General features: G+C 40.9%; 2 protein-coding genes across 2 annotated transcripts in view; one reads left to right on the forward strand and one right to left on the reverse strand.

Moving 5' to 3' along the window:
• fras1 (Fraser extracellular matrix complex subunit 1) overlaps positions 1-27,770 on the reverse strand; it is a 310,089-nt gene that overhangs the window by 229,382 nt on the left and 52,937 nt on the right. The window lies entirely within an intron of this gene.
• Positions 13,105-15,408, forward strand: LOC113028748 (uncharacterized). The gene has a single exon (XM_080287449.1). The coding sequence runs from the start codon at positions 13,591-13,593 to the stop codon at positions 14,938-14,940; it is 1,350 nt and encodes a 449-aa protein (XP_080143575.1). The 5' UTR covers positions 13,105-13,590; the 3' UTR covers positions 14,941-15,408.

The following is a 27,770-nucleotide window of genomic DNA, read 5'->3' on the forward strand; positions in this document are numbered from 1 at the left end:
TTGACTGCTTACAAACATTAACACATGGAGATCTGATGTCACAATCGAGGCTGTTACAAAAGTACTGCGTCGCTTTATAATCCATAATTAGGGTTCCCTTTGTGTCACTGCTTCATGCTTCAAAGGCAAAGTTTGACTGTGTGTGTGTGTGTGTGTGTGTGTGTGTGTGTGTGTGTGTGTGTGTGTGTGTGTGCGCGCGCGCGCGTGTGTGTGTGTGAGAGAGAGAGAGAAGAACAGAACACACAGAGTGGTGTTCCTCTCTATATTAGCGATTTGATTAAGATAAGCGAAGCATAGCTGTTGGTAAAGAAGCCAAACTGGCTGCGATATGCATTCATTGATGTGAGTTTGTGTTGTGACAGTCTGCGTTTGCGTATAATCCAATCTTCCTGCTTCCTGCTCTATAATTGGTTTTGTCCTCAGCAGCACAAACCCAGGCAGGATCTTCCTTCTGGGAATTTTTTGTCTTCTTTCACTTGATTTTTTTTATTTTTTTGACAATCAAAGCATCCCATACACACCCACACTCACACTCTCTCTCACACACACAGGCTCTCCAAACACCCCCTGCCAGCGCTGACAGGATTCTTTTGCAGTTTCTGCACAACAAGCAGGGAAGTTACAAGCATCAAGCTGGGCGCGTGTGTGTGTGTGTGTGTGTGTGTGTGTGTGTGTGTGTGTGTGTGTGTGTGTGTGTGTGTGTGTGAGAGAAAGAGAGAGACACAGCATTGCCCTGCAGGGTGACTGATAATCAAAGTACATTATCACCACTGAGCATTTCGAGTACTTTCCTGGTAGTAAGATCCACGGGCTGAGACTGACACTTACACACACACACACACACACACACACACACACAAGTGTATTTATTAGATTGTTTTGTCTGGAAACCCTAAGAAATTAGAGCTACATGGTCATTAAGTCCAACTTTGGTTAATCTTACACTAAGATTTCAGATAATAATAAGATGAGAAATACTTTTCTTACCCCATATTTTTTTAATTCTCTCATTGTAGCAGTTAATAAGGTAATAAATGTCAACTTAACAAGTAAAATATTTCAAATTAAAAGCCAACAAACATTGTTATAATAAAAGAAACAAATCTGTGAAAGGAGGACTTGTTTTGGTTCACAAACACATGTGCACGCACATCATCTGATTGTATCAGTTCAATAAACACTAATTACATTAATCTGTTATTTAAAAGATCAGTGATTTACAATGTGTCAAAAAAACAAAAAAAACTGAACATCAGACTCAGCTGAACCAAACTTGTTTCATTTGATTATTTTGTAACTACTAAAAAGTTAGAGATTCAGTTCAGCCAGATACAAGGCAGTGCAAAGTCGCACATTTTCACATTAAAATCATCAGAAGATAATTCATTCTTGATCTTAGAAGCAGCAGTTTAAAGCATAATTTGGGCGATTGTGGCTCAAGAGTTAGGAGTTCGCCTTGTAATCGGAAGGTTGCCGGTTCGAACCCCGGCTTGGACAGTCTCGGTCGTTGTGTCCTTGGGCAAGACACTTCACCCGTTGCCTACTGGTGGTGGTCAGAGGGCCCGGTGGCGCCAGTGTCCGGCAGCCTCGCCTCTGTCAGTGCGCCCCAGGGTGGCTGTGGCTACAATGTAGCTTGCCATCACCAGTGTGTGAATGTGTGTGTGAATGGGTGGATGACTGGATATGTAAAGCGCTTTGGGGTCCTTAGGGACTAGTAAAAGCGCTATATAAATACAGGCCATTTACCATTTACCATAATTTAGACTGGCTTAAAAGCTGAGCTTATCTGAGGCCAACAAATGAGCGAGATAGCGGGAATCAAAGGGCACTGGAAGTACGGGGCAAAGGAGCCAGCAGGCTCCCACTTTCTTTATAAGTGGAGGATCACTATGTGGCAATATTCTCACCCCTACTCTGCTTCTGATTGGATAGTGCCTGCTCATCCATCAGCCTTACAAGTTACAGCATACAAATCCACAACGTCGATCACTTCCATGTTTCCTCTTCATTATCTGTGTCACCAAACTAGGAACGCATTCTGGAAGTGTGACCTTTTCAATGATATGCATGAAGATTTAGGCGAATTGAGGTATCTTGCTTCCCCCCTATATTCAGCAACTGAAAGGCTTATTGAGACTTATCTCTGACATTTTTAAAAACACACATCACTGAAATGTTTTCATAACATATGGGAGCGGTTGCAACTGAGGTAGCATGTTGCTCTTGATTTCAAATCCAACAGCAGAAAGCTCATGAGATGTGCCTTCGTCCAATCACGTGAACCTCGGTGTTTCCGTGGGCTTGGAAGGCTGGAGAGGAAGATCACCGATCACTCATCTATTCACTGTCACTGACTCGCCCATCAAGAGGCCAGCAGAGGAAGCAGGGCGACCCCTCGCTGCCGCTGTGGTCACATGCCATCAGACTCCACAAGCTTCAGTTTGGACTTTGACTAAAAGCAAGTAGATGGATCACCAGCTGAGTTTGTTTTGGTTATACTGAGAATATTAGTTATTAAATAACTGTTTCAGAAATCGTCTTGAGTTCCTAGAATGCAAAAGAGAGAAAATGAAGCATAAATTGCCTCTTCATCCTCACTCAAATTACAGATTCCCAAGTCTTCCTCCATAATTCAATGCTTCCAAGGCAGCTCCAGATCTGACTGAGCTGAATTTCGTTTTAGGGTTTATTTGGCTTTCACCATCTAAGATATAACTACCATAAAATCTACCATCACATCTAGTTACCTTATGCTGCAAATAAAAAAACCAAATTAATGAGTAATTCATGCATTTGCTGCAGGAATATTTGCCTCAGTTGCTGCAGTTACTTTCACCGCTCCATCAAGTTCTCAGCCTCCTCTCCACTACACCACAGGCACCGCTAGTCCAACCGAACCAGCAGAATCATGCAAGAGAATGAAAATCTGGCAAATGGAGCAAGATAATGTCCTCTTTATATAAAACCGGAGAAAGCGCAAAGTCATTTTCCAGTAGGACAGAATCAAATGAGTGTGAAGATGTCAGAAAATCATTTGGTTATGTTTTATGACTCAGCTGATTTAAAAAAATCTTTCGAAACACTTCTTTGAAACAGTTAATTACTCCATTTCTAATGATTTGTCTTCTTTCTCTTGAAACTGGCAATTTTTACAAATAGATAATTATTAAAGGATGTATTTTGAGCTGATTTTTTAATTCTCTTTAAACTGCATATTGATGCTATGTATTGATATTATCTTAGCAACAGCCTGTATTATCAGAAACATTTTTCACCTTCACTTCCCTCTTCAACATATCCCTCTACACCTCGCCGCTGTAATTACAGAGCTTCCCCTCGGGGATCAATAAAGTTCATCTCATCTGATATCATCTTCTCATCTCATCTCATTTTATCTTCCACGAGGGGTGAAAGACACGGATTCACAGAGCTACCTAGAAAATGTCGTTTGGATAAAGTACATATGTAAAATCTTTTCAGATGCGCTATCAGGATGTTCCCTCAGGAAGAGGAGCAATCGATAGTTACCCCCCAGGTGATCTTCCAGGACTGTTTCTACTGATTTTGTAGTCTTTTGGAAAAACTTGCTTCATAAAATATAAACTCCTTTAGATGGTTCAAGTGTTCCAACCTCACATCTTCTCCTGAAAGCTCGGTGATGACATCATGTGTTCGAAGTCTTTTTCAGTCTTTCATTTTCCAAACTTTTTTTTTTTTTGCATTTTTGCAATTTGCTGTTGTCTTCTTTCACCTTCTGCTTCTTCTATTTTACTCATATTTACCATAGTTAGTTTTTACCCCATCATAACTTTGAATCTGCTTTGAATCAGTGGACTAAGCACTCCAACTTATTTTCTTTCTAAGTGGGAATCATTTGCATATGCAAAGATCTAAACCTGGACTGCTTTCAAGTGAAATTCAGATAAATGTATGCAGTATCATGGCTTTCCTGCAACACTGCAGCGAAATATTTCCCAATTTCAACAAGCATGATGATATTTAACTTAATTATTCTCTATCAGTTCGCTTAGCAGCACAATTATACCACCAAGAAGGCAAACATAGGAATTGTGCTGCACTTAATTTAACACACTGCTGTGTGCAGATATCTACCTGTCAGTATAAAGGTATAACACGCATTGATTTATTTGTGTGTGATGACATAGAAGCTGTGAAGAGTTTGTTTTGTTCTCCCCGCAGGCTGAATAAAGGTGAAGTTTTCTCTGTCTCTGAGAGCAGACTGTGAAATGTAGGAGCTCTGCAGCTTCGATCTCAGATGATCGTCTACAAAGGTGTTTACGGAGGGAATCCAGCCAACAGGCTGTGCTGTGTTGAATGATTTGGCTGAGAAACGGGAGCCAAGAAGTATTCTGCCGTGCACGTTTTCTAACCCGAGTGAGCACAGCGCTGGGTAATTATTTGGCAGAAGACATCGTGAAATGGATATGACAGCTGCAATTACAATGAGGATGAAGCATGACTGCCGTGCTGGCCTGTATTTTCTGTACCGTTACAGGCCCTTATGTCACTACGGATTTGGGGTTATTTGGGCGTGAATCAAGTTTAGGAGAAGTTGATGGTTACTGATTTGAGATATTAAAGGAGGCGATGAAGACAAGTTAATATTCTAAAAGAGGATCTTGGTAAGAGTACCAACCTGAGTAATTACAATTCCTTATCTGCAGTTTTGCTGCTGCTGTCATTGCATCTGTAGTAACCAAGGTTGAAAGATGGACATCAACCATTGGTAGGCGAAACCTGATCGTTTTGGCCTTCGGCACTTTAGTGTCTAACTAACTGATCAACAACAGATAAGTCACTGTTTTCTACTTCAAGGTTGTTTGATTGTGCCTCTCATCGCTCCACCAGCCTCCTGACATGCATCACTGTAGGCTGTAGGTCTAACATACATCAGAAAAAGACGTTTAAGAGAGGACGCTTTGTCAGAAATTGTTGCTACTAGGGCATCCGAAATGTGAGGGGAAAAAAGGCTTCATTACCAAACATCATTCTATGATATGGATATGAGTTAAATCTTTGATGGTCTTGGTCTGGACCTGAACCAACAGACTAAGATCACCGATGCTGCTGGCAAGAAAAAGGACAAGAACTTATTTATTTCCACAACCACGTACAAATCCCTGTTTGGTTTTTTCACAGACCTTATACTGACCTGCAGTAAACTCAACCTGAGTACCTACACATGTATTTACTCAAACTTCAGCATGTGTGAAAGAAAGGATGAGTAACCCTCAGCGCTTCTGGACAAACAGATAAATCTTTACACTACAGCAGACAAGATTGACACGTGTGCAGGAAATTGAGTGTCTGTGTCGGTCCAATCACCTCTGACTCTAAAGGTTATCTCATCCAATTAGTTTTCCTCAGAAACTTGTCAATTGCAAATCGATCGTGGCACCGCGTCCAGAGGTTGAATCGGCCAGGAGAAGAGTGAGGAGACTTTATTAAACTGCACAGAGGATATAAAACCTTGGATTCAACTAAACTGTCTTCAATCACGTTTAGACTACAGAAGGGTCACAATATCCATCCTACCCACAGAGAAAGGTTCGAACCAACTTGGAGGGTAGAGCCAGGAACATCCTCGCATTAACTCAAAATTTTAGGCATGGAAACACGAGTTTAAATGAGCATTTAAGGCTTTTTCAGGCTTTGGATCCCTAGAGAATGAGAAAAGATTCCTCTAAGAACTGATGGAAGAATTTTCATAAAACACACATTTTACTTTTCAAGGAACTAGTTACCATTAACTGTAGCAAAAAACAGCTCTTTTCCCAGGATCTCTCTAATAGACAGCACTACTTTCCCCTATTTTATACAAACTGGTGAGTTCATGCTTACATAAAGACAAACTATTCATCACAAGCAGACAGCCATTCAATTAATATTTTAAAATCGCCTTTATGTTCTCATAATTTATGCGCAGAAATGCTAAAACACAGGCGTCCTTTATTGGTAAAGTTACTGCTTCAAGTTTCCCTTAATTTGAAGGATTAGTGAAGAAGCTGCTTGAACAAAGCTTAAATGAAGGTTTTATGAACTGAAGGAAGAGCAGACAGAGGAACAAAAGAATATTTATGTCTCTTCTATATATTTCTCAGTTGTTTTAAGTCCTTCATTTTAGTTTAACTCAAAATTTCCATGTGATTTGCTTCATAAAATACAAACATAAGACAGAAACAGTACATATTAGACTTAGTGGGACTGCTCATTGTCTCCTACTCTTTCATCATATTGCAATAATGAACAGCTTATCATGAAAGCCATTAAAATGCATGGGTTTTGTCAGCGGTACAGCTCAATGGGAATCGTTGTTCTTTCAGCTTCAGTCAGGTGAAACAACAAGTCGACGCAACACTCCTTCAGTATGTTCATGTAATTCCTGAGCAGTAAAGAGAATCTTAAATCAATGTTACACAATCTGGGGTTTCCATGAATGTTTTACTCTACCTGTAAATGTCAATGAATTCTGGACATTCTCAGCTGCCGTGGCATTTCACTCTAAATAACTCCAACATATAAAAAGGAAACATGACCATCAGCAACACTGAAGTGAACCATTCAGTGTCATATTGCTGTTTGATGCATTTTATTTCATGTTGAGACTCAAGTGCATGCTGCAACCTCCAATCCAGCGGTGTTGGGATATTCAAACATCCACACAATAGTGTTGAAAGAGGTGCGCAATGCAAACAATGCTTTATTCCTGGCAACCAGACAGGTGTCAATGTTTGGCTTCCCCTAGTTTGCCGGCATAATTTCTAGTGTCAGTTCTATTTTTGGTTGGTCTTTCCCAGATGCAGTTTCAGTGTAAGGGGTGATGTAACATCCCTGTTTGATCCATATCTTGTAGAGCAAAAGGCATGTTAGACAGCAGCTTCAAACACACTCTTACAACATTATTTTAAATCCTTGTGAGGAGCTTTTAAGGCTTGCATAAGCACCAAAAACATCAGGCTGAGTTACGGGGCAACCTGCACATCCAAAACATACACTGTAAGCATCAAATTCTGGTATAATGATTCAGCAACAGAAATACTCACACTGCAGCAACTAAAAAGGGTATGTGCTTTCAATTTGATGAGTCTCTTTCACCACTTTCTGCTGCTGAGGCTATGAAACAGTGACAAAAATCCCGTTTTCATTACTCAAACCAATGACATTCTTTGACATTCAACTTCAAAATGACACTGGTACTTGGCAATCTTGCTTTTATTTAGAACTAAAACCAAAATACACCTAACTGACTGAGTTATGCTCATTAGTTGAGACTGGCTCGGGTTGATAAAAACATTGTTTCCAAATTAGATTGCAAACCTTCACCATTCTGTTCGAGAGTGATTGCAGTGAGACGGACCACGATTATTTAAGGAGCGATTGCCTCCCACCAGGCGAACCTGCTGTAGTGTCGGTCGCGATTGGGCTCTGGGCTCAACCGCTGCTTTTTTCCAAGTCCAAGGAGGTTGCCACCCTATTTTTACCCTAGTGTGACTGAGCCAAAATACAATCTTCCCATACCAACCACTCTATTTCCAGGTTTAATTTCTCTGAAATTAAATTCAAGTTAAACGTTCACCATTAAAGATCCACAAGAGCAAGATCAGGAGCAACTGATCACAACAGGACTTCCAGGGAACAATCCAAACACAGCAGGAGAATTCACAGTAATATAGAAGGAGACCAGCAGCAGCTCTTGATTTTAAAAAACTTCAAGATAATCATTCTTCTAGTTTAAACCAGAGGAGTCACACCCTCCAGGTCATTAGAAAGACTGAAAATTTAAATCCCTTTGTCATCAGTTTTGTTTTTCATATTCAGGCTGTTTTAAAAAAGACACTTTCTACACGTGTAACTAAAAGTACTACTGGCACCAAGCAAAGTTTATTTTTAAATGCCTATCCATTTGAAAGTGACAGCAAACAAATGTAATAGTACACTAAGAAATTTCTGTACCACTCGCTTTACATTCAATCCATAAGGAGGAGGCTGCGAGTCAGAGTCCCCACTATTGTTTCCTGACAGCAGTGGAAACACAATACTCCTGCGACCCCTCAGAAAAACATGTACAGCAGGAAAGTGCTGGCTAAGGAGATGCAGAGCTGAGTTATTTTTACCTGAAGACAGGAACAAATTAGAGGGTATTAGAGGCAGTGGAGGAGGAAGACACCGGAGAAGAGGTGAGTGACTCAAGTAGAACAGTGCGTCCTCCAGCAGGCTTTAAGATTTTGGGTTACGAGCAGAGATGGGAAGTTGCTCTGCTGCTGCCGTTTAATAAAGCTCTCCTGCTCTTTGGTGTGTGTCTTTATAACCTGCGTGGACTTGAAACTTTAAAATACAAGGCTGGTAGTTTCATTGTTGTCTTTTTTTTTACATACATCCAGTCAGGCTGTGGCTTCCACATGCTGATGGACTTTACTTAACCTGCTCTTGTGCAGCTTCACTCTTCATGTCTGCACACTGTGCTACACAGCCGGGCCTCAGCAGGTGCTCGTGTGAAACCATGACAGCTCTGTCCATATTTAGTAAAGCTCTGTGATGACTCCACATACCGTCCCTCTGCCTCCAACCCAGATTATTTTGGTGGCAAAGACTTTCCAGGCACCAGTGAACAAACAGCTGCAGCCAGGCGCCAAGAGGAAAACACCTCAGCTATTTTGACTTTCACTTCGTAACTGAATATGAGGGTGGAACAGTTTTTGAATTATTGGGGGCAGACAGATGAGTGTGTGCAGAACATGCTTTGTAAGTGCTGAAATCCACATGTACACACAAAAACTGGATAAATAATCACCGTCGGTGGAGTAAAACATTCCTGACGCCGATTAGCAGACGGCGGCGGCGGCAGGCAGGCAGCCATTATAAATCAGAAGGATTACTGCTCGTGGCGTGGCCTACATTGGAGTGGCAAACATGATACTGCAAGTCAACTATTTGTGTCCTCATAAAGGAAACCGCCAAAGTGCCGTACTGTATTTATCCATCTTGGCTCAATGTTTTTGTGCTACAGGGAAAGAAGCTATGAAGGGAGGAGAGAGGAGGATGGTTTAGGATCTGTTCTCAGACAGAATATTTTGCATAAGGAGCGCTGCAGAGCCAAGGTGGAAAGGAGCTGAGCATGTTGATATTATAAGCATTTTACTCCATAACGTGTGTTTCAAATGATCAAAAACCAGAAAACTTGAGAAAACTTGATAAGGCTGTGTAGCCATTCACACGACATCTCCTTTTAAGTTTACTTATCAAGACATAATGTGTTCTATCAAGTCATGCTAAGGTCAGTCAACGTGCTATCTTAGGTTTGTCATATTTAGCATGGGTCTACACAGGTGATGCAGAGGTTTACATATCTACTTTATGTATCCCTGGTGTAAGATCCCTGGTCACAACCTAATGTTCTCCTACTCCTACTGGGAGAGTTGCCCTAGGAAAGCTGTCTAATGTAAACATGTGGATCCATTGTGGTGAGCCATTTGGAAATAAGGGAGCAGTTCAGAGTAACGTCTTCTCCGCTGGTGATTTTATTAGGAATACTCAAGGGGCCTTCCAGTGTTTCAGAAGCTCGATGGTGCATCAGGTCTCAATCGATTCCCTCACTGAGCCCAAGAACTCGGGAATCATTTTTAAGCAAAAGCCACAACTGTTAATTTCAGCTATTAACTGCTTATCAATCAGGACTGTGGGTCACTGTTCCAGCCAACGGTCTGACAGTGCTCCAGTTAGACGGCAGGTTTAAACTCATAGCCTACTTGCTATGCAGTGACAGTGCTAGCCGGTGTGCTACTGTGCTATGGATACGTTTCTTAATAGCCTTCACTTACTATAGATTAAAAACAGCTTGAAAAATGGAGGGAAAAAAAGTTGAATAAAAAGCATCTAAAGTGGGAAATAAACATCCTGGCGTTGCATTCTGTCCCACCCACAGTGATGACAACAGCAGCTACCAATGCACTTACTCTGTGCCACAATTAGAGTTATAGTAGGTAGATAGCACTGTATTAATCATGCTTACTCTTCCCTCATTTCTTTACTTTCTTCTTATGCAGAATAAAAGAAAAAAAGAACAAAAGAAATGAGCAGACACAACAGCATCAAAGCATACATAGTGAGGAAAAAGCTTATTAAACTGAAGCAACAGAAGCGTATGTGGCGATCATGAATTTCTAAAAACAAAGGAAGCAAAACAGATGAGGAGTAACAGATGTGGACTCATTTTTCGCTGCAGCTGCAGAGTTTGTTTTGAACACAGTCACCTGGGGATTTAGCTTGTGCAAAGCCAAGTTCTGCAACGCTTTCATCTTTTTCTATCAATTCTGGATCATGGCTTATATCGCCGTGTCAGTCAAGACTGCAGCTACAGTGGCTCTGAAAGAAAGGAAGGTAGGTAGGCAGGCATGAAAGACCAGGTATTGGTCTAAAACTATGAATTAGATATAGGGCAGGAAAAACAGTAATAAATTGTATTAGCCTCTTATCAATACTCTGCAACGAATATCAAAATATTTTATTTTTTCTTATTTTCAGGCGCACTAAACAGACGAGTCCTCATTTTGGGGCTTGTCAAATGAACAAGGGTAAACTTGAGGAACAGCAGACAGCACAGACCACGCCACAACTTTCAAGCAAAGAAATGAAGACAAGAAGATGAAGCCAATCCCCAAAGACTCCCATATTAGAAAGCCAAAAAAAGGCTTGTAAAACTGCCAAGAATTTAAATTTCATTTAATTTCTGAACAGCTCCTTGAGCATTTCTGTGAAGCCTCCAAACTGCAAAAATTAGGGATTCAAAGCGAGACTTCCCAAACCACATTTGTCTTTTAAATCTGCATAATCAGAAATGCCGTGTTGTCATTCTTACTGTTGGTAATCTATTACAGCCCTAATAAGAAATGTTCCACTTGCTACTATACTACATTTATCTGACAGTAATACTTGCATTGTACCATCACCATTCAGCATAACGATTAAAGTAAAATTACATTAAGAGGTTTTGATTACATTGCAGTTTGGCTTTTGTTAGTATAAGTAAATTAAAATGAAAGCCCTTATAACAAACTGCTTTACAGTTATAAAGAGATTCAGTCATTTGACAGGTTTTTTTTACCTTTTGCTCGATGAAAGAGAATATAAGCTTTCACACTTTCATTCAGTTTCTATCGATTCTGCACGACGGATAACAGCCTCGTGTCACTCTGAGGGTTTAATTTCAAAGCTGCTGTTTGAAAGCAAAGGGATGTCTTGTGTTTTTTGATCTGAAAATGTTCAGATCTCTCTACAGTAAAATGTTACTGATTGAGCAATCTGAGGTAGACAACCACTAATATAAAAAACTGCATTAAAGCCGTATGAGGATCAGTTGAGCGTCACTGCTGCTGTTAAGTTTGGTTGTGCTAAAACAAACAAAACCAAACATTTTCTGTCTAAATCTACAGAATTTTAAAAACATACGTATCCAATCAGCATTCACTGTGTACTTTTTATATATACACAAAAGGAAATTTACAAAATGTCCCAATACTTTATTTTGAATTAAACAATGCATATATGCACAATAATGTCAGCCAAAGTCCCCATACCTTGAGGGCGTACCCTGCTTTATTACCCGATTTATAGTGTTGCGAAAAAATATTCCCCTCTTCCTGATTTCTTTTATTTTTTTGCATATTTGTCACATTCAAATGTTTCAGGTCTGTATTAGCATGAATGACACACATGCCTAGAGTGCCATAGTGAAGATGGTAGGGACACTGCACTGTTGGATACATGACCATCCCTGAGGGAAACAAGGCTTTCAATGCAGCTTTAGCAGTGACTTCATCAAAAACCACAGCTGCATTTTCAACCTGATTTTTTCCATATGTATATTATTTTATTATACACACTTGATCTATGGTGATTCCTTATTTATAGAACCTTTCTATTTAGAGATTACAAGGTAAACTGATGGAAATAAAATCTTGTTGTGAAAATAACATTATTTAAAGATAACTTAAAGCTTCTGTTCGTCAGAGCTGCAGGAGGCTGTCAGCGTGTTTAAAAGAATAAAAGCAGCATGCTGTTTTAACCTGGTCCAGTTGGTCTCGTTAAACAGTGGAAGATGGTTTGTGTGTGGACGAAATATGAATTTACTTTTAGAAAATAAAATTGCATTGTGATACATAAGATAAAGGTAGTTTAGGAAAGTTTAATTAAATTAAGCCAAGGATTAAGAGGACACGGGTTTTTGTTTTTTTTTAAAGGTGAACCAAGACTCCAAAGAGCGACTGTTTAGAATGTAAACATGTTTGAATGCCGAGTAGAATGGCAACACTGGCCCGTGATGACAACGTGTTATTATTATTCGAAATAGACGCCTCTCTCCTCGTTCTGCTGCAACTCTATTCTGCATGTGATAGTAGATACAGGCACACGCTGACTGCATTACCACAAGTTACCGTTCGTGTTGCTCAGAGAGCCAAGTTTTTAACCCAGCGACATTCAGAGGAAATTATTACAAAGGAGCCGTTTTCATCTAAGAGAATGAGCAGCAAACGCGTAGACGTACTTTTTTCCTCCACAACGAATTTTCAGTGGAGTGGTGGCGGCAAATCTTTTGACCAAGACGATGATGATGAAATTGAGGAAGAAATTATAGATGACATTGAAGAGAACTGTGAGAGTGATGACATTGAAGAAGACTGTGAGAGTGATTCGGAAGAGGAGAAATCTGATCATCTCTACAAATTTGAAAAAGAGAAGTCAGAATTTGAAAACAAAGCAGAAAAAAGCAAAGAGTCTGAGAAATCTGGTGATTTTTGGGACGCCCCCAGGAAAGAGGCCGGAGACTCGTCTGCTCACGACCACTTCGAAGAGGAATTCAAAGAGGAATCTGAGGGAGCTGCTGGTTTTCAGGAAGACCCTGTTTCAGTGGACAACTCTGAAATGGGATATGAATATGATTTTGGAGAGGTTTGTTTGTGTGTGTGTGTGTCTGCATGTGCGCACATATCCTTGTGTGTTTCATGGTTAGGGTTAGGGGGTAGGGAAAGCATTACGTCAATAAGATGTCCCCACAAGATATGAATACCCAACGTACACACACACACACACACACACACACATTAATGACCAACTGAAGACACATGCTAAGAAAATAGTTGTTTTGCTTTATTATTTAAAGGCAATTCTCTTGTCTTAAGAAAATGAAAACACCCTGATGAGAATGTTTGAATTTTTTACTCACATCCAGCCACCGCCTGCTTTGGCAAATTTATTTTAAACTGAACAAACATGCTAGAAAAATATAAATATTTAACTATGAACAAAGCTACATATTTCTATTCTGTACAAATTGTTTGACATATTCAACAACACGATAATTGTTTTCGCTTTCCACAGTACGATGGTCCTGAAAAGTCTAAGAAGACTCAGACTTGTCTCAAACAACTGGAAGAAGACAAGCTTGCTCTCCAAAAGGAGTTAGAAATAGAAAAAGAGGCTAAATCTCAACAGGATGAAGCCTTTAAAAAGCTGCAAGAGGAAAATGATCGTCTTGAAAAAGCTGTGAAAAAAGAGCGTGAAGAACTGAAACGCATGAAGACAAAAGTGGCTGATCTAAAGAAGTCACAGAAAGAATACCGGAGCAGCACTGAGGACCTTAAAACCAGAATTAGTCAAATGATGGCTAACAGTGATGAGGACAAGAAGACGATCAAGAAACTCCACAAAGATCTGATGATCTCCTCACTTAAACATGGAAATGAAAATGCAGAGGCCGCTGATATTAAGGCACTAGAGGATCGTCTCACTGAGCAGCAGAAACAAAACCTAGAAAAAAACAATGAAATACAGTTTCTGCGCCTCAAAGTCCAAAAGCTCCAGGATGATATCGAGGCCAAGGACACCATGATTTTAAGGCTGCAGGAAAACGTTAACAAGTGGGCATCAGATGTCCAGAAAGAACAAGAGAAGAACTCTGGAAATCAGGACCTGTCTTCTGAAAACCAGACCCTGCGAGACGAAGTTGAGTTTCTCAAAAATGAGAGGGAGCTTATGCAAAAAGATCTCGATGAAGAGAAAGCGGCTCGCAGAGAACTTGAGGAACCTGTTAAGGAAGACAAATCTCGGTTTTCTAAAGAATATAAAAAATTAGAAATGAAAGTGACAGCGCTGCCTCCACTGCCTCCACGTTGCAGGAGAAGAACTTCTAAATCTGCACAGCATCTTCTCTATGACATGGAGACACTAAAGATGGAGAACGCAAATCTCACAGCTAAATTAGACGCTATGGAAAATCAGTACAGTGGAGCAAAGTTTAAACATGAAGCTCTCTCTGAGCAGCGCCGAGACAAGCTCCTGCAGGTGGTAGATGAGCTCAAAGGACGGCAGTCTGAGAGAGATACTGTGCAGAAAGAACAAGAGAAGAACTCTGCACTCCAGAGGAGCTACGACTCCATTGTCTCCCAGGAGCACGCTAAAACACAAAAACTGAATCGACTGACCTCCGAAAATCAGGACCTGTCTTCTGAAAACCAGACCCTGCGAGACGAAGTTGAGTTTCTCAAAAATGAGAGGGAGCTTATGCAAAACGATCTCGATGAAGAGAAAGCGGCTCGCAGAGAACTTGAGGAAGCTGTTAAGAAAGAGAAATCTCGGTTTTCTAAAGAATATAAAAAGTTACAAATGAAAGTGGAGAGCACTTCTAAATCTGCAGAGCATCTTCTCTATGACATGGAGACACTAAAGATGGAGAACGCAAATCTCATAGCTAAATTAAAGGCTATGGAAAATCAGTACAGTGGAGCAAAGTTTAAACATGAAGCTCTCTCTGAGCAGCGCCGAGACAAGCTCCTGCAGAGGGTAGATGAGCTCAAAGGACTGAAGTCTGGGAGATATACTCTCAGACTGCCGTTACTGTGCAGAAAGAACTTGAAATCACTCTAAAAGAAAAGAAGAAACAAACCTTTCAATTACCGCAGAGAGTTGGTGCTCTTGAAAAGGAGCTCAAGATGTGCGAGAAGCAGTGATCCAAGTTCGAGGAAGTTTTGTCCAAGTACATAGAGAGCAAAAAGGAGTAAAAGCAAGAATTGTCTGTGAACGTGCAGAAAGGTCAAGACAGCTCCAGGGTTCAGGAACAAAAAATGAGTGACAATGAGCACAAAATTGTTTTCCTGATTGTGGTTCACACTGGTTTTAATCATCACATGGTTAAATCTGTAGGCTCTGTGGAGGAAACAGACGACACCACGACGAGTAACCATTGCACATTCGTTTATCATATATATTCCACTGATTTGTATTGTAACAGCAGTGAGCGACACAACATATCCTCATATTGAATTTCTCTATAGCTGAAATAAAAGATTGTGATTCTTTAAAAAAATAAAAAAAATAAAAAAAAAATAAAAAAAATCAATTCAAAAAGGAGTAAATTGGTTTGTCTTTTTGTCTGTTTTGTAAACTGAAGTTTCTCATTTTGGGGGCAGTTAGTATACTCTATTCCCCACAGTAGGTCCCACTTACACAGGCCTGGAGACGTATCAGCAACCATGTGACATTCAGTGCAGTTTAAGATGCCTTACAAACAAGATTGTTGTATGTAAGGGAGGGTGGGGCATGAGAACGAGAACAGCTTGTAGAAATCGGGGGTGATACATAAATAAGAACTGGAAGGGTCAAGTTTGGAGGCGTGGCCCAGCTCCTGAAATTCTGATATTTTATCTCCGAATGTTACTTGGGAGCACGAATATGTGGCTCTAAACACTCAGCATGAGGACTGAGTAAACAGGACAATGTTTGGAGTGGTAAGAAAAGCTACATGTTGGACTCAAACTTAAAATAATCAATGCGTTGACAACAATAGCACAAGTTTAAGGATTGTTTTTAAGGGGGGGCAAAACAAATAGTACTGTAGTTTTATTTATTTTTAACCTTATTTTCTAGATTTTTCTCTAGTATGTAGGATTTAACATGGAAACGAAATCCTCTACAGTATATTCTGCATCCTTACTGGGTCATTTTAATAGTGTAATACATATAAATTCATTAACTTGGTTAAAGCATGCTATCTCAGCGATGCATGGCCTTTTCAAAATAGTAAAAGTCAGCTCCACATTCAGATGATGTTCAGGACAAGGTGAGACAAGCTTCTTTTGCCATGAAAACACAGTAAAAAGCTCTGCAGTCTGTCCACTGCCTGTCAAAGCACAGAAATCTCACTCAGGAAGGCAGACGGACAGAAAGCTGTAATTTCTTGTGTTATCAAGCAGATGCAGACTGACAGAGCAGCTATTGGATACGCTGCCCCTGGCGAGGCATTTTGAGCTGCGCAGCAGGTGCCTGGAGGCACAACAGCAGAAGTTATGTCAAATATGTAAACAATTGGCAGGCAGAGTTAGAAGAGTCAGAGCGATGCTGGTCTTTGCAGCCTACAACTGAGGCCACAAAAACTCTCCTCCAGACTCAGAGAAAATCAATGTGAGACGGTCATCTCCACCCCTAGCACAACACGAATACCCTGAACTCATCTCAAACTGTTTTGTATGCAGGGAGCTTGTTTATATTGGAAAACTCCCACACGGAGTCCAATAAATTAGAGTAAAAGAATAAACCTACACAAAAACAATGGCTAATAGGAGGAAGGTGAAGGAGAAAAGCAACGAGAAGGTCAAACGTTCAATCTTGTTACCAAAGATAAAAGTAGCCCAAAACTTTATACACGAATAAATTTACCTAATTTCAACAGTTGGATACTTTGAACAGAAATGTATGTTTCTGAAGTTCTTTCATAAACGGGAAAGCTTTTAAGACCCCGGCAATAATCAGAAACTGCAGGCACCACATTGTTCTTTTTAATCTACACAAGCAGATTTTTGAGCTTTTTGAAAAGGGTCAGCTTGCACAACACTGGCTCCTCCTATTCAGAAGTCTGTAGTAATCCTGAGTTCGGACTTTCTCTGCCCTGGGTCCACGTTGACTAGTTTCTGCGTTTAAAAAAAACAAACTAAAAGCTTCTTATGCAACGCTAATCGATTCATCTGCTGAGATCTGAACAGATTCTAGTCATGGCTCTTGACTCTTTCTTCTTCTGTCCCAGCCCAGTGCCTCAAAAGGAAATGTATCTTTGGATTCCAGCTCCCGAGTTCTGGATAAATCACTCACCCTCCTGCCACATGTCACCTTCTGATGACCACTCATTTTTCTTGGGTCCTGGAGTACATGGCAATTTGTTTTGTGCTCTCTCACTTTCCAAAAAAATAAAAAAATAAAAAAATAAATAAAACATTCCTTAAACTTGTCTGACAAAACCAGATTCATCAACTCAACACTCTCCCGAACAAGCGTCTCCATGCTGTACATCACTTCTTAAAACCTCACAGCTCTGCAAGCATGTATGCGTAGGAGACAGATCTGGCTCACGGAGAAAATCCCAGCTCCCGACCCCAGGCGGGTGTCGCCATAACCAAGCTGACGAGCTGAGATTTGTCTTTCTTTCACAAAAACCTCCTCCTCATAAAAAAAAGGGGGGGGGGGGGGGGGGGGGGAGCATTCGCATTGGGAAAAAGAGCTCTGAGGGTGTAAAGTCTCTTTCAACTTCAGCTGAGGAATAAATTGAGCCTTTAGATGAGCAGAACGGCCTTGAATTTGAAAAGATGAAAAAAGAAAAAAATCAAAGAGTCGAGGGGATGTGTTTTTATATGGCAGGATGTGGTGAAGTTCAGGGACGAAGGAGGATGATATCAGTGCCTTTTCTCATGTTTTTTATAGGAATTTACTTTTCCACATCGCCATCACAGTTACAGTTTAAGGAGGCGGCCGGGGCGTTTTTAAAGTGGTGATGTAATCGACTTTTAATTTAAGCAAATATAATCATGACCACAATATACTTATAAAAGAAAACGAAGAACCTCCTTTCAACTTACTCACAGGGAGCAGCCACAGCAGGTAGATCCACAGATTTCATCTGGCAGTGTTTATGCCGAACGCCCTTCCTGATGCAACCCTAAAGGGATCGAACCAGCGTACTGTATACTTAGGGTCGATATAATGTGTAAATATCCACAGCAGGTGGGGCCCCAAATAGAGTCTTTTTCAGAGTACAACAAAGTTTAATCCCGAGCTGTTTTCATGCTTCGAGCAAGAAGTGAATTTTTAATTCTATTTTCTTTGACCTTTGGACTGTTTCTGCAGAAGCTGACAGCCAACGGGTTTACAGATTGACAGGAAGACGGTTTGCTCAGACAGGAAGCACTGACAGCTGTGTGACAGCTGAGACAGACAGATCTCAAAACTGACAACAAACCATTGCTTGTGTCCTCCACACCTCCTGTTTTCTGAGTCCACAGACTGCAGATGCATGTTTGCTTCAGCTTCATGCACTGGTTGCATTTTTTTGCAGATGTGTTTGTTTTCATATTGCAACAAACCTACAGACCTATATCACTGTGCGACAAAATATCTGATATAAATTTGTTCAATCATCTTTTCCAGTTGTGGACTTGAGAGGAGTTTCTAGTGTGCTCCATCAAAGTCCTGTTTCTACTGTGCACTGGTGACGCATGGTGAGCTGAGCTGGTGTAGCCAAATAAATAAATTTTAAATGTATTTAACCTTCAAAGTTCTGCTCATACTGAGACAATCTTAGGAAAGAAAGCAACACTTATAAATACCAACTTCAACACAACTTCTGTAGGAAACAGACTTCCATTAACCTCTTTGCTGACATCACCTCTTTGCCTTTCCTGAAGCGGAAAAACATCTTAAGTTTTTATTGGTCCTTTACTCTCATATGATCTGACATCGAATGAAAACTGCAAACACAGCTCCATTTGCTGATTCACAAGTAGCGCTCTTCCTGCTTTAAATGATAATCTGAGCTGAACCTGAGGTTTAATAACATTAGATGCAGAATGTTGGCCTCTTGAGGCCAAACGTCTGTTTAGTTATGCCTGATCGGTTTACTGTAATTACACTAACATCCCAAATCTGACGAGGTAATGATTTATTGATGCCGAAAAGCTCAATACTTCAGCCAGGCCTGAAAGGAACTCCTGACCTCAACCTTCCCCTCAGGTTCATCTGTGCATGACATGCAACAGAAAGAGGAAGGGAGGAGGAGGAGGAAGAGGGGACCTGACCTCCTCTGAACTCAGTGCACAAACAGCACACAGGCAGGTGTTCCTTTATGGAGGGACGTGACATTCGCACAGGCTGAGTAACGATTCTATAATTTAGAGACAATTTTCACGTTTATCTTGTCTCTTGGTGGCAGCAGTTTCTATTCAGATTCACATTTTGGGATGACAACACATCAAATACAGATTTGCATTTACATAATCATTTATGTAAATGCACATTATTTACACCGCATTGTGTATTGAGCCTAATCTCTGAACTCCGCGCTCCTTATGAGGACTCAACAAGGTAAGCACGCACACGGTGGAGAGCGATCAAATAATCTTCCCTCAAAACATGACATAAGTCGAGTCAGAGCTTTTAAAAAGCCAAAGCCAAATGAACAGTTGCAGAAAATTTCAGGTGATCCGTGTGTCACGAGGCATTTAGTACAAACAGCGAGCTGACAACTGAAGGCTTAAGTACAAAGCCAGAAAAGGATACACTGGATTGGAGTAAGAAGCTATTTAAATGAAGGCTTTGATACAAGATTGCAGTTTTTCTCTTTTAACCTGCTCTCTGTCTTTAGTTTCATTTATTCCTCATTCTTCTGCTTCATCCTGAAATTCCAAAACTGCAAATCCCAAAAACTGGAGACAAGAAAATATAATCTTCCCTGTGAGCATTTTAATACCTGAATGGAATTTTAAATGCTCATCTTATTTTGTAAATCAGGCAACAAAATATCAGCCATTCTCTCACATATACTGAGCGTCTGTAAAAAAAAGAAAGAAAAAAAAATCATTTGTTGCATCAGTCATTAGTGAAATTACATATTTTCTTATGGGCTTTAAGGCCAATATCAACACATAATCCAGGTTTTTAAATCAAATATTTAGTTTTATCTTCTGTACTGCAGTACTCGGATGCATGATGCAAAATCAGAAATCCAACATGCGGATGGAAATACAGAAAAAAATCATGCCAGAGGCAGTCATGAATCTGAAAGTCAGCCACACACATCATTTCCTGCTGGCAGAAAGAGAGGCTGCAGTGCTGGATATTCATTTGCTGTTTGTTGCAGTGCTTTCACCACATTTTACATTTTCTCTACCAGCAGGAGGGGTGGCTGAAATAGCAGCGGCGATGACCTCTCTGTGGGACCAAAGAGCAGGACAGGTGGGAGGAAGCAACCGAGCGTGTCGGCACAAATCATCTGCACGCCAAGGGCTACTGACAGGTGACTGTGCCACGTTTCTTAGGGTCTCAGGGAGGACAGCAAGACCGCAGAGCCGGCAGTACAAATGTGACAGACAGTCGAGAGGAGTTTTAATCTCAGGTTGATCAAGATATGATAAACAAATATGAGGCTGATTCGTACAAGGAAGAAACTGACCAGAACCTTGTTTCCAACCAGAAGAACAGTTCTATATGTGCAATTTGCAAATGTGGGATAAGTTTTGGAATATACGATTCTCCCAAAGTCTCATATTTTTTACATTTTAACATTTAGATTGTGGTTTACACAAAACTCAACTCTAAGCCTAGACAGAGCTCCAGCAATCAGGTGATGTGAACAAATCAACGTCCACCAGTAGATGTAGCCTTGGTAAGTATATGTGGCAAACATTCTGACCCTTTTTTCAATTAACTTATGTTTTCCACAGTATTTTATGTTAAAAAGAAAGTTGAACCTCAGTGTCATGAAGTTGCCTCTCCAGTGAGGCCACAGCAATCGCTGTTCTGTTCTTCAGGCTGCAGAAATAAGGACTCAGCTGCAGTCCGGAGCAATGGAGTTGGACTCCATCCGTGGGAGGAGAGGCTCACTGGAGAGGCAGCAGGGTGTAAAAGTCAGTTTCTCACAACATAACTTTACATTAACCTTCTCGAGGCAGGCGTTGCCGATTTGCAACAGTTAAAAACTAACAATCTGATTACCCCACATACATATTTTATGAGTTTTTGTTACTCAGGAGTACCACTGCAGGACTTGGTTGTGCATTAGCAACAAAAAGTTTAATTTGAGCCTGAGAGGGTTAAAAGATTTGCAGGGAGAATAGTGAGGCTACTTTGAGCGACTCCCATATTCACGAGGGAGTAAAGCGCCTTGAGGCGACTGTATAAATAAAATTGAATTGAGTAGCTCCACGTAACTGATCTCACAGATTTTTATGCCATATGCTTTTCCTGACAACCCCTGTGTTTCCTTAGGACTGAGCTAGGGTTCTTTGACTTGTTAGGTAAATGTGTAAACCACCACACTATGGAACCACTAAAAACTCATAATTTACTTGGGTGTAGTTTACACTTTCCTAACAAGCAAAAGCTGCCCAGTTCAGTCCCAGGAGAGGACACAGATCCCTTTGGTTTTGCATTGGGAAGTTTATCCATTGTTAAAATCTGCCAAATCAAACAAGCAGAGCTGCCCTAGGAGCAGCAGAAAGTAGCTTTCTATTTAGTTGTGGGTTCACTTTTTCTGCTTGTTTACACATGAACAAATACGCTTCAAATAGAAGTTGGACCTGTGGGGGAATACCGCCCCGGTGCATGGGCCCTTACAGTTTGACCCCTCCAACAAAAATGATGACAACTACAAGAGCTATTCTGCCAAAACAGCCTCAGGTATTTTCATCTTTTTTTTACTCTGCACATTTTTGCACTCACGGCTGTCCCTGGAGAAAAAACCTCCCACTGTTCCAGGTGGCATTTGGCCTCTAGCTGCCAGGCATGACTGTAACTGACTACAAGTGTCAAAGTAAAGCAGGGCTCCTGTGCTCTGCAAATCTGTGAAACAAAGGTTAAAAATCTCCTCCATCTGGCAATGCTCAGGACAAACTCAGGGCATCCCTGCAAAGCAGCAACATGTCGCAGCAGCCTTCGTTTCATCAGCGAAGGGCAAAGCTTCACCAGAAGCTGAACTGTCGACCGCAGGGAGAGGGAGGGTGGGGAACCACGGATTTACGATCGTGTTTGGGAAGTAATTATAGTCAAGTGTAAGCCCTCTAGGCACAAGGTGAGGGTTCAAAGATGATATTTAGTATGTGAGAGGCTTGAGCCTGTGAAGGCCAAACAGCTCTTTCACAGCGCCATGAAATACAAAAACAAACCAAGGTGTACGGCTGACAGTTGCTGGACAACAGCCCGGCTCATTACTGCGACCTGCTGTGTGTGAGAAGTACAGGTGTAAAATAAAAAGACTGAAAGAAGATGGCTTTCCAGTCCTCTATGCTCATTCTTGGACTCCACTAGTGTAGCTCTGCATGACACACAGTTCAAACTATTCCATATTTGACCTCAGCCTTGGAGCAGCTTCTCTATTTGTCACTGCCACAGTTGTGTTGAGATGACCATGTTGGAGATACCAACTCTCAGTAATATCATCTAGACTATGATGAAGAGCAGAAACATTTCAAAAACTGAATGCTGAACAGTCTGAACCCTTAGTATTTGGCTCACAGGGATTACTTCCACATACACTGAACGCTTCAAAATTTTGATTTAGTTTTAGTCATAGTCTTTTACTAAAACGTCCTTTTAGTCATAATTTATGCCTCTAAATCTTTTAGTTTTCGTCAACTAAATATCATAAGATTATCATAGACTAATTCTAATGTTGATTCAGTTGACTAACTTATAAAGTGTAAAAATGTTGTTGGTTACACATGGTTTACAAAGTGTCTTTTTTCCATATAGGTGTCCACATGTCTACTCTCTTCTTCCAAAGCGTTTTCATGAAAAACAGGAAGTGTTGGAGATCGTTGTACCTTCTTCCCAGTTGCAAATGAAATGTGCCCGTCTGTGTCATGGTTCATTGTGAGGTTTTCCTGATTTCTTTGAAAAATGTTACGTTTTTTCATTTAGTTTAGTCCTTGGTTTTCATGTTTAGTTAATAATACTCTTAGTCCTTATTTTCTTATCCCTGTGTCATTTTCTGATTCTACCATGTCTTCCGTGTCGCGTCGTTGTTGTGTTGTGCTTTCATGTACGCTCTCTCGTCTGCCTTTCGTCCTGTGTCAAGTTCATGTGCAAGTCCACATCTCACGGTGTTTCCTGTTTTATTTTGACAGCCTCGGGTCCATGTTCAGGTGTGTTCAGTTTTCCTTCCCCTGTGTTCATTTGGTTCAGCTGTGTTCCCCAGGTGTTGCCACTCCCCTCGTCTCCACTCTATGGCTGTATCCCAATTCAGGGTCTGCAGCCTTAAAGTACGCAGCCTCAACGATCCTCAAGGGCCGCGTACTCGAAGACCGCTAAGGCCGGAAGTGCGAGGCTTGTGAAATGGGACGGTCTGGCCTCCGTTGCGCTGCCCAGGTTGCCTAGCAACCATGATACTAACAGCTGGAAAAGTGTCATACAGCTTTGTTTGACAGAAATGAAGGAGAAAATCTTCTGTTCATTTGTTTGTTTCTACATGAGCTTTGATCATTCTCTGTAAGATTAAGCTCAGCTATTGAACGGCGTATATTTTAAAGTAAAGGCTTTAAAACCAAGTTAGTACAAACGTCACTAATGTCACATAACTTTGCAGACATGTGGCCAACAGTAATGTTTTAATGTTCTTCGTTATTAAACATTTGCACATAAATAAGTGACATAATATTCAGTACTTACTTAAAGTTTACTCTTCGGCCGCCCCTCATCCACCGTTTTTTTCGGCAAAATTATCCACACCCACCGCAGCGCTATGCATTCTGGGATATGTTGGGCCACGAAGTCTACACTGCCACAGCCTTAAAATTCAGGGAAATGAAGGACGCATTTCAGGGCCGCATTTCGAGCAGCCTTTGAATTGGGACAGCCTTCGGCGCGCCGCTGTGACGTAATCAGCCTTGAAATGCGCACTTTAAGGCTGCAGACCCTGAATTGGGATACAGCCTATGTCATTCGTTGTCAGGCTGTCTGTTGTATTCACGTCCCTAGCTTACATGCTCCCTGGTTTCCATATTCTGGTAATCCTGTGTTTAGGTTTTCATCATATTCTTTCAATGTTCTTTGTCCCTTGAATTTAGTATATAGTTTTTCCCAGTGTAGCCCTAGTTAAGTTTTGCATTATCTTACTTGTGTGTGTTATTTTTTCCCGCTTAACAAACCATTCGCTTTTTGTTTAAACCCTGCCCCTGTCTCGAGTGTCTGCATTTGGGTCTGTTAAAAGAAATATAAGGTCTGCCGCTGCAGCACCTTTGACAGTCTAACCCAACTGCACAAGGACATCACATCTGATCGTCCCACCTTTCTGCACAACATATTTTGCTCTGATTCGTCTCTCCAAATTAGTTTGTTTTTAATTTGTTGACAAAAGTGCCAATACATTTTAGTTCATCAGAGATTTTGACCCCCTAGTTTGTATTTATTAATGGTCAAATAATTAGCCAATCATATAACAACAACTCATTGCCTTAAGTCAAGTAGACATGCTCAAGATGACCTGCTGAAGTTCAAATATTATATGTGGCACGGTTGTTGGTAAAACGATCTAATGATGATCCGATGATCTAATGAAGTTTTCATTCACATCTCTATAGTTTACAAGGAATGGTCAGAGAAACAGGAAATGTTGTTGCGGACCATGTTCATTCGTTTATGCCCACACCGTACCCGTTTTCTCATGGCTGCTTCCAGGAGAATAACATACAGTGTCCTAAAGCTCAGATCATCTCTAACTGATTTCTTATGAGTTCACTGTACACATATGGCCTCCACAGTCTCCACATCTCAATCCAACAATGTGCAAAACATCCTTACAGCTCGCTTTTTTAAAAACTTCCCTGTGCACTGGTCATTACATCTCACCCATTTAACTGTGGATTTAATTTAATAATAATGTAAAAACAAGCTTGAAACATTTTGACTGAGAAAATAATTGGCAAACAATTAGATCAAACTAGAGCTGTTTGGAGATTTTCATGGGTATTTATAACACAGCCAAATAACGCACACAAAAAATATAACTCGCATCCTTAATTTATGGCTACTACTACCACTGTTAAAAATTATAAACATAAACATTTCAAATAGTCATGTTGTATAGCAGCACCTTTCCATTATGTATATGAAGGATTTTACATTAAAGCAACAAACACCCCGAGCACAAAACCTAATTAACAAAGAACAAGACTGCAGCTCGGCCAGTAATTATGTAGCAACTGTGCAAGATAATGACATGATTTCAGATTTTAGCTCCCAATTAGACCTCCTGCTTGCTCTGACTAAATGAATTTTGTGTCAAAACCTACAGTCATAACCTTCAGCAGAAGCATTACGCGATGAACCAAAATCAAAGCCGGGTCATTGATATCCGCTTAGACGGGACCGAGTTTGCACAAATCCCTTCCTCTGCTTGCTTCCTCTCGCCGTCCCTCCCGGGACGGATGAGGGTGGGTGGGGGTGAATGGACTCCAAAGTCGACGTTGTGCTGTGGGTGTAAACAAAGTGAATTCCTGCTGTCGATCAGTTCAAGTTCAAAGCCTCCTTACAAAGCCGGAGCCTTGGGATCAGCCACCCTTGAATTCCATTATGCTGCTGTGTATGTGTGTGTATGCAGGCAGAAATTGGGAAGGTGTGTAATGGTGTTGGGGTTTGATACAGAGGCTGTATCTCACTTTAACGAAGATTCTGGTTGATTTCCACAAGCAGACCAGACACTGTAAACCTCTTGCAGGGTCTGCAGAGTCACTCTGAAGCCAACTGGGGAACAAATGAGGCCGGACAAAGGCATGTTTTTGGAAGCTGTCTGGTCTCTTTGGAAGCGCTGGGAAGACTCCCACAGCACAAAGACCACATTCATGCTCTGTGCACTACAACAGTCAGGGTTTTTTTTTTTTCTCTTTTTTTGATGGAGCTCATCCATAAACATCCTTTTGTCCTCCAGCTGAGCAATGAAAACAAGGTGAAACGAACGAGTGTCATCTTCGACTGTGCCGGGCCTGATGTTGCTGATTCTTTGGACAGAAGAGCAGCTGGTGCTTGGATCAGAGCCGAACTCGATCACATTACTGTCATCCCGAAAAGAATCGGTGTTAACGACACACACCGATAACTTTCCTAATGAGAGTCTCGAGGTTCATACAACCTAAGAGAAGAAAAATCTGTTTTATACTACCAGGGAATTTTGAAATAGACATGTACTTTGATTTTTATGGTTTGGTTGTAGAGCTGGGCGATATAAGATTTTTTCATATCACGATATGTTTTTTTTCATTTCAGGCAATAGCAATATCTATCACGATATAAGCCAAATAACTATATTTGTAAGATTTAAATGTGCCGTTGCTCACAAGTAAAATGTGAAATAATCAGCAGCTTGTTTTTATTTAAATATTTATTTCCCATAATAAGTTCAACAGGGTAGATGTACTTAAGGAACATGAGACTTTTTCAGATAAATAAAGGCAAATATTGCAAACTACACAAAAGGCAGCCGCTAAAGCGTTTAAGTTTCAAAATAGAACAAACGAAACAGACTAAATTGTCAATTCCACTTAGAAACAAAATATTAATTCTAAAAATAAATCTTAGTTTGTTTTACAGAAGAACAGACAAAACTGACTAACTTTTATCAATATCAAATAAACTGAGAACTAAAAGGAAATTCTCAATCTCTCCTTGTTGTATAGCTTAGCTTTTCGAACAGTTTTAACAGTTACCGTATTTTCACGACCATAAGGCGCACTGTGCTAAAAGGCGCAGTCTCAGTTATGTGTGCCCTTACTGTATTTAACACACACATAAGGCGCACTGGACCATAGGGCGCATACAAGTACCGTATGCGTATTTAAAAATAAAGCGGGAGCAAACCTGAATTCGGTACCTTATGCCGGTAATCGTCATCATCAACAACACACAAGCATACAAGTGTGCGTATTTAAAAATAAAGCAGGAGCAAAACAAAGTTTGGTACTCACATTTTTATCATCAATCAAACCCATCGAAGTCCTCATCCTCTGTGTCTGAATTGAACAGCTGCGCTAAATCTCCATCAAACATGCCAGGTTCACTGTCTTCACCGTCAGAGTCGCTTTCCGTGCCGTGCGGCTCCTCGGAAACGATGCCGGCTTTTGCGAAAGCTCGAACAACAGTGCCAGCAGACATGTTAGCCCAAGCATCTACAATCCATTGGCAAATTGTGGCGTAACTCGCCCGGCGCTGCCTTCCACTCTTAGTGAAACTGTGGTCTCCACCGGTCATCCATCGCTCCCAGGCCGCTCGCAGCCTTACTTTGAACGGGCGGTTCACACCGATGTCCAGCGGTTGGAGTTCCTTTGTCAGGCCTCCCGGAATGACAGCAAGCTCACAGTGCATTTGTTGCACTAGTTTTTTCACATCGGCTGTGAGATGCATAGAGTCACAGATCAACAGCGATGGTGATGCGTGGAAAAAACCACCTGGTCTCCTTACATACACCTCCCTCAGCCAGTCTTTCATCATTTCCTCATCCATCCAGCCCTTTTCATTTGCATTAATGATGATTTCTGCTGGAAACTTCTCTTTAGGCAAAGTCTTTCGCTTAAAAATTACCATAGGCGGCAGTTTCTGTCCATTAGCATGGCAGCCAAGCACAACAGTAAAAGAAGACTTTTCATACCCCGTTGTGCGTATCGCTACCGTGCTGGTCCCCTTCTTCTCCACAGCGTGACTCACCGGGATGTCAAAAGTGAGCGGGACCT

This window comes from Astatotilapia calliptera, chromosome 12 (assembly GCF_964374335.1).
Source record: "Astatotilapia calliptera chromosome 12, fAstCal68.1, whole genome shotgun sequence".
In the NCBI taxonomy this organism is placed as follows: domain Eukaryota; kingdom Metazoa; phylum Chordata; class Actinopteri; order Cichliformes; family Cichlidae; genus Astatotilapia; species Astatotilapia calliptera.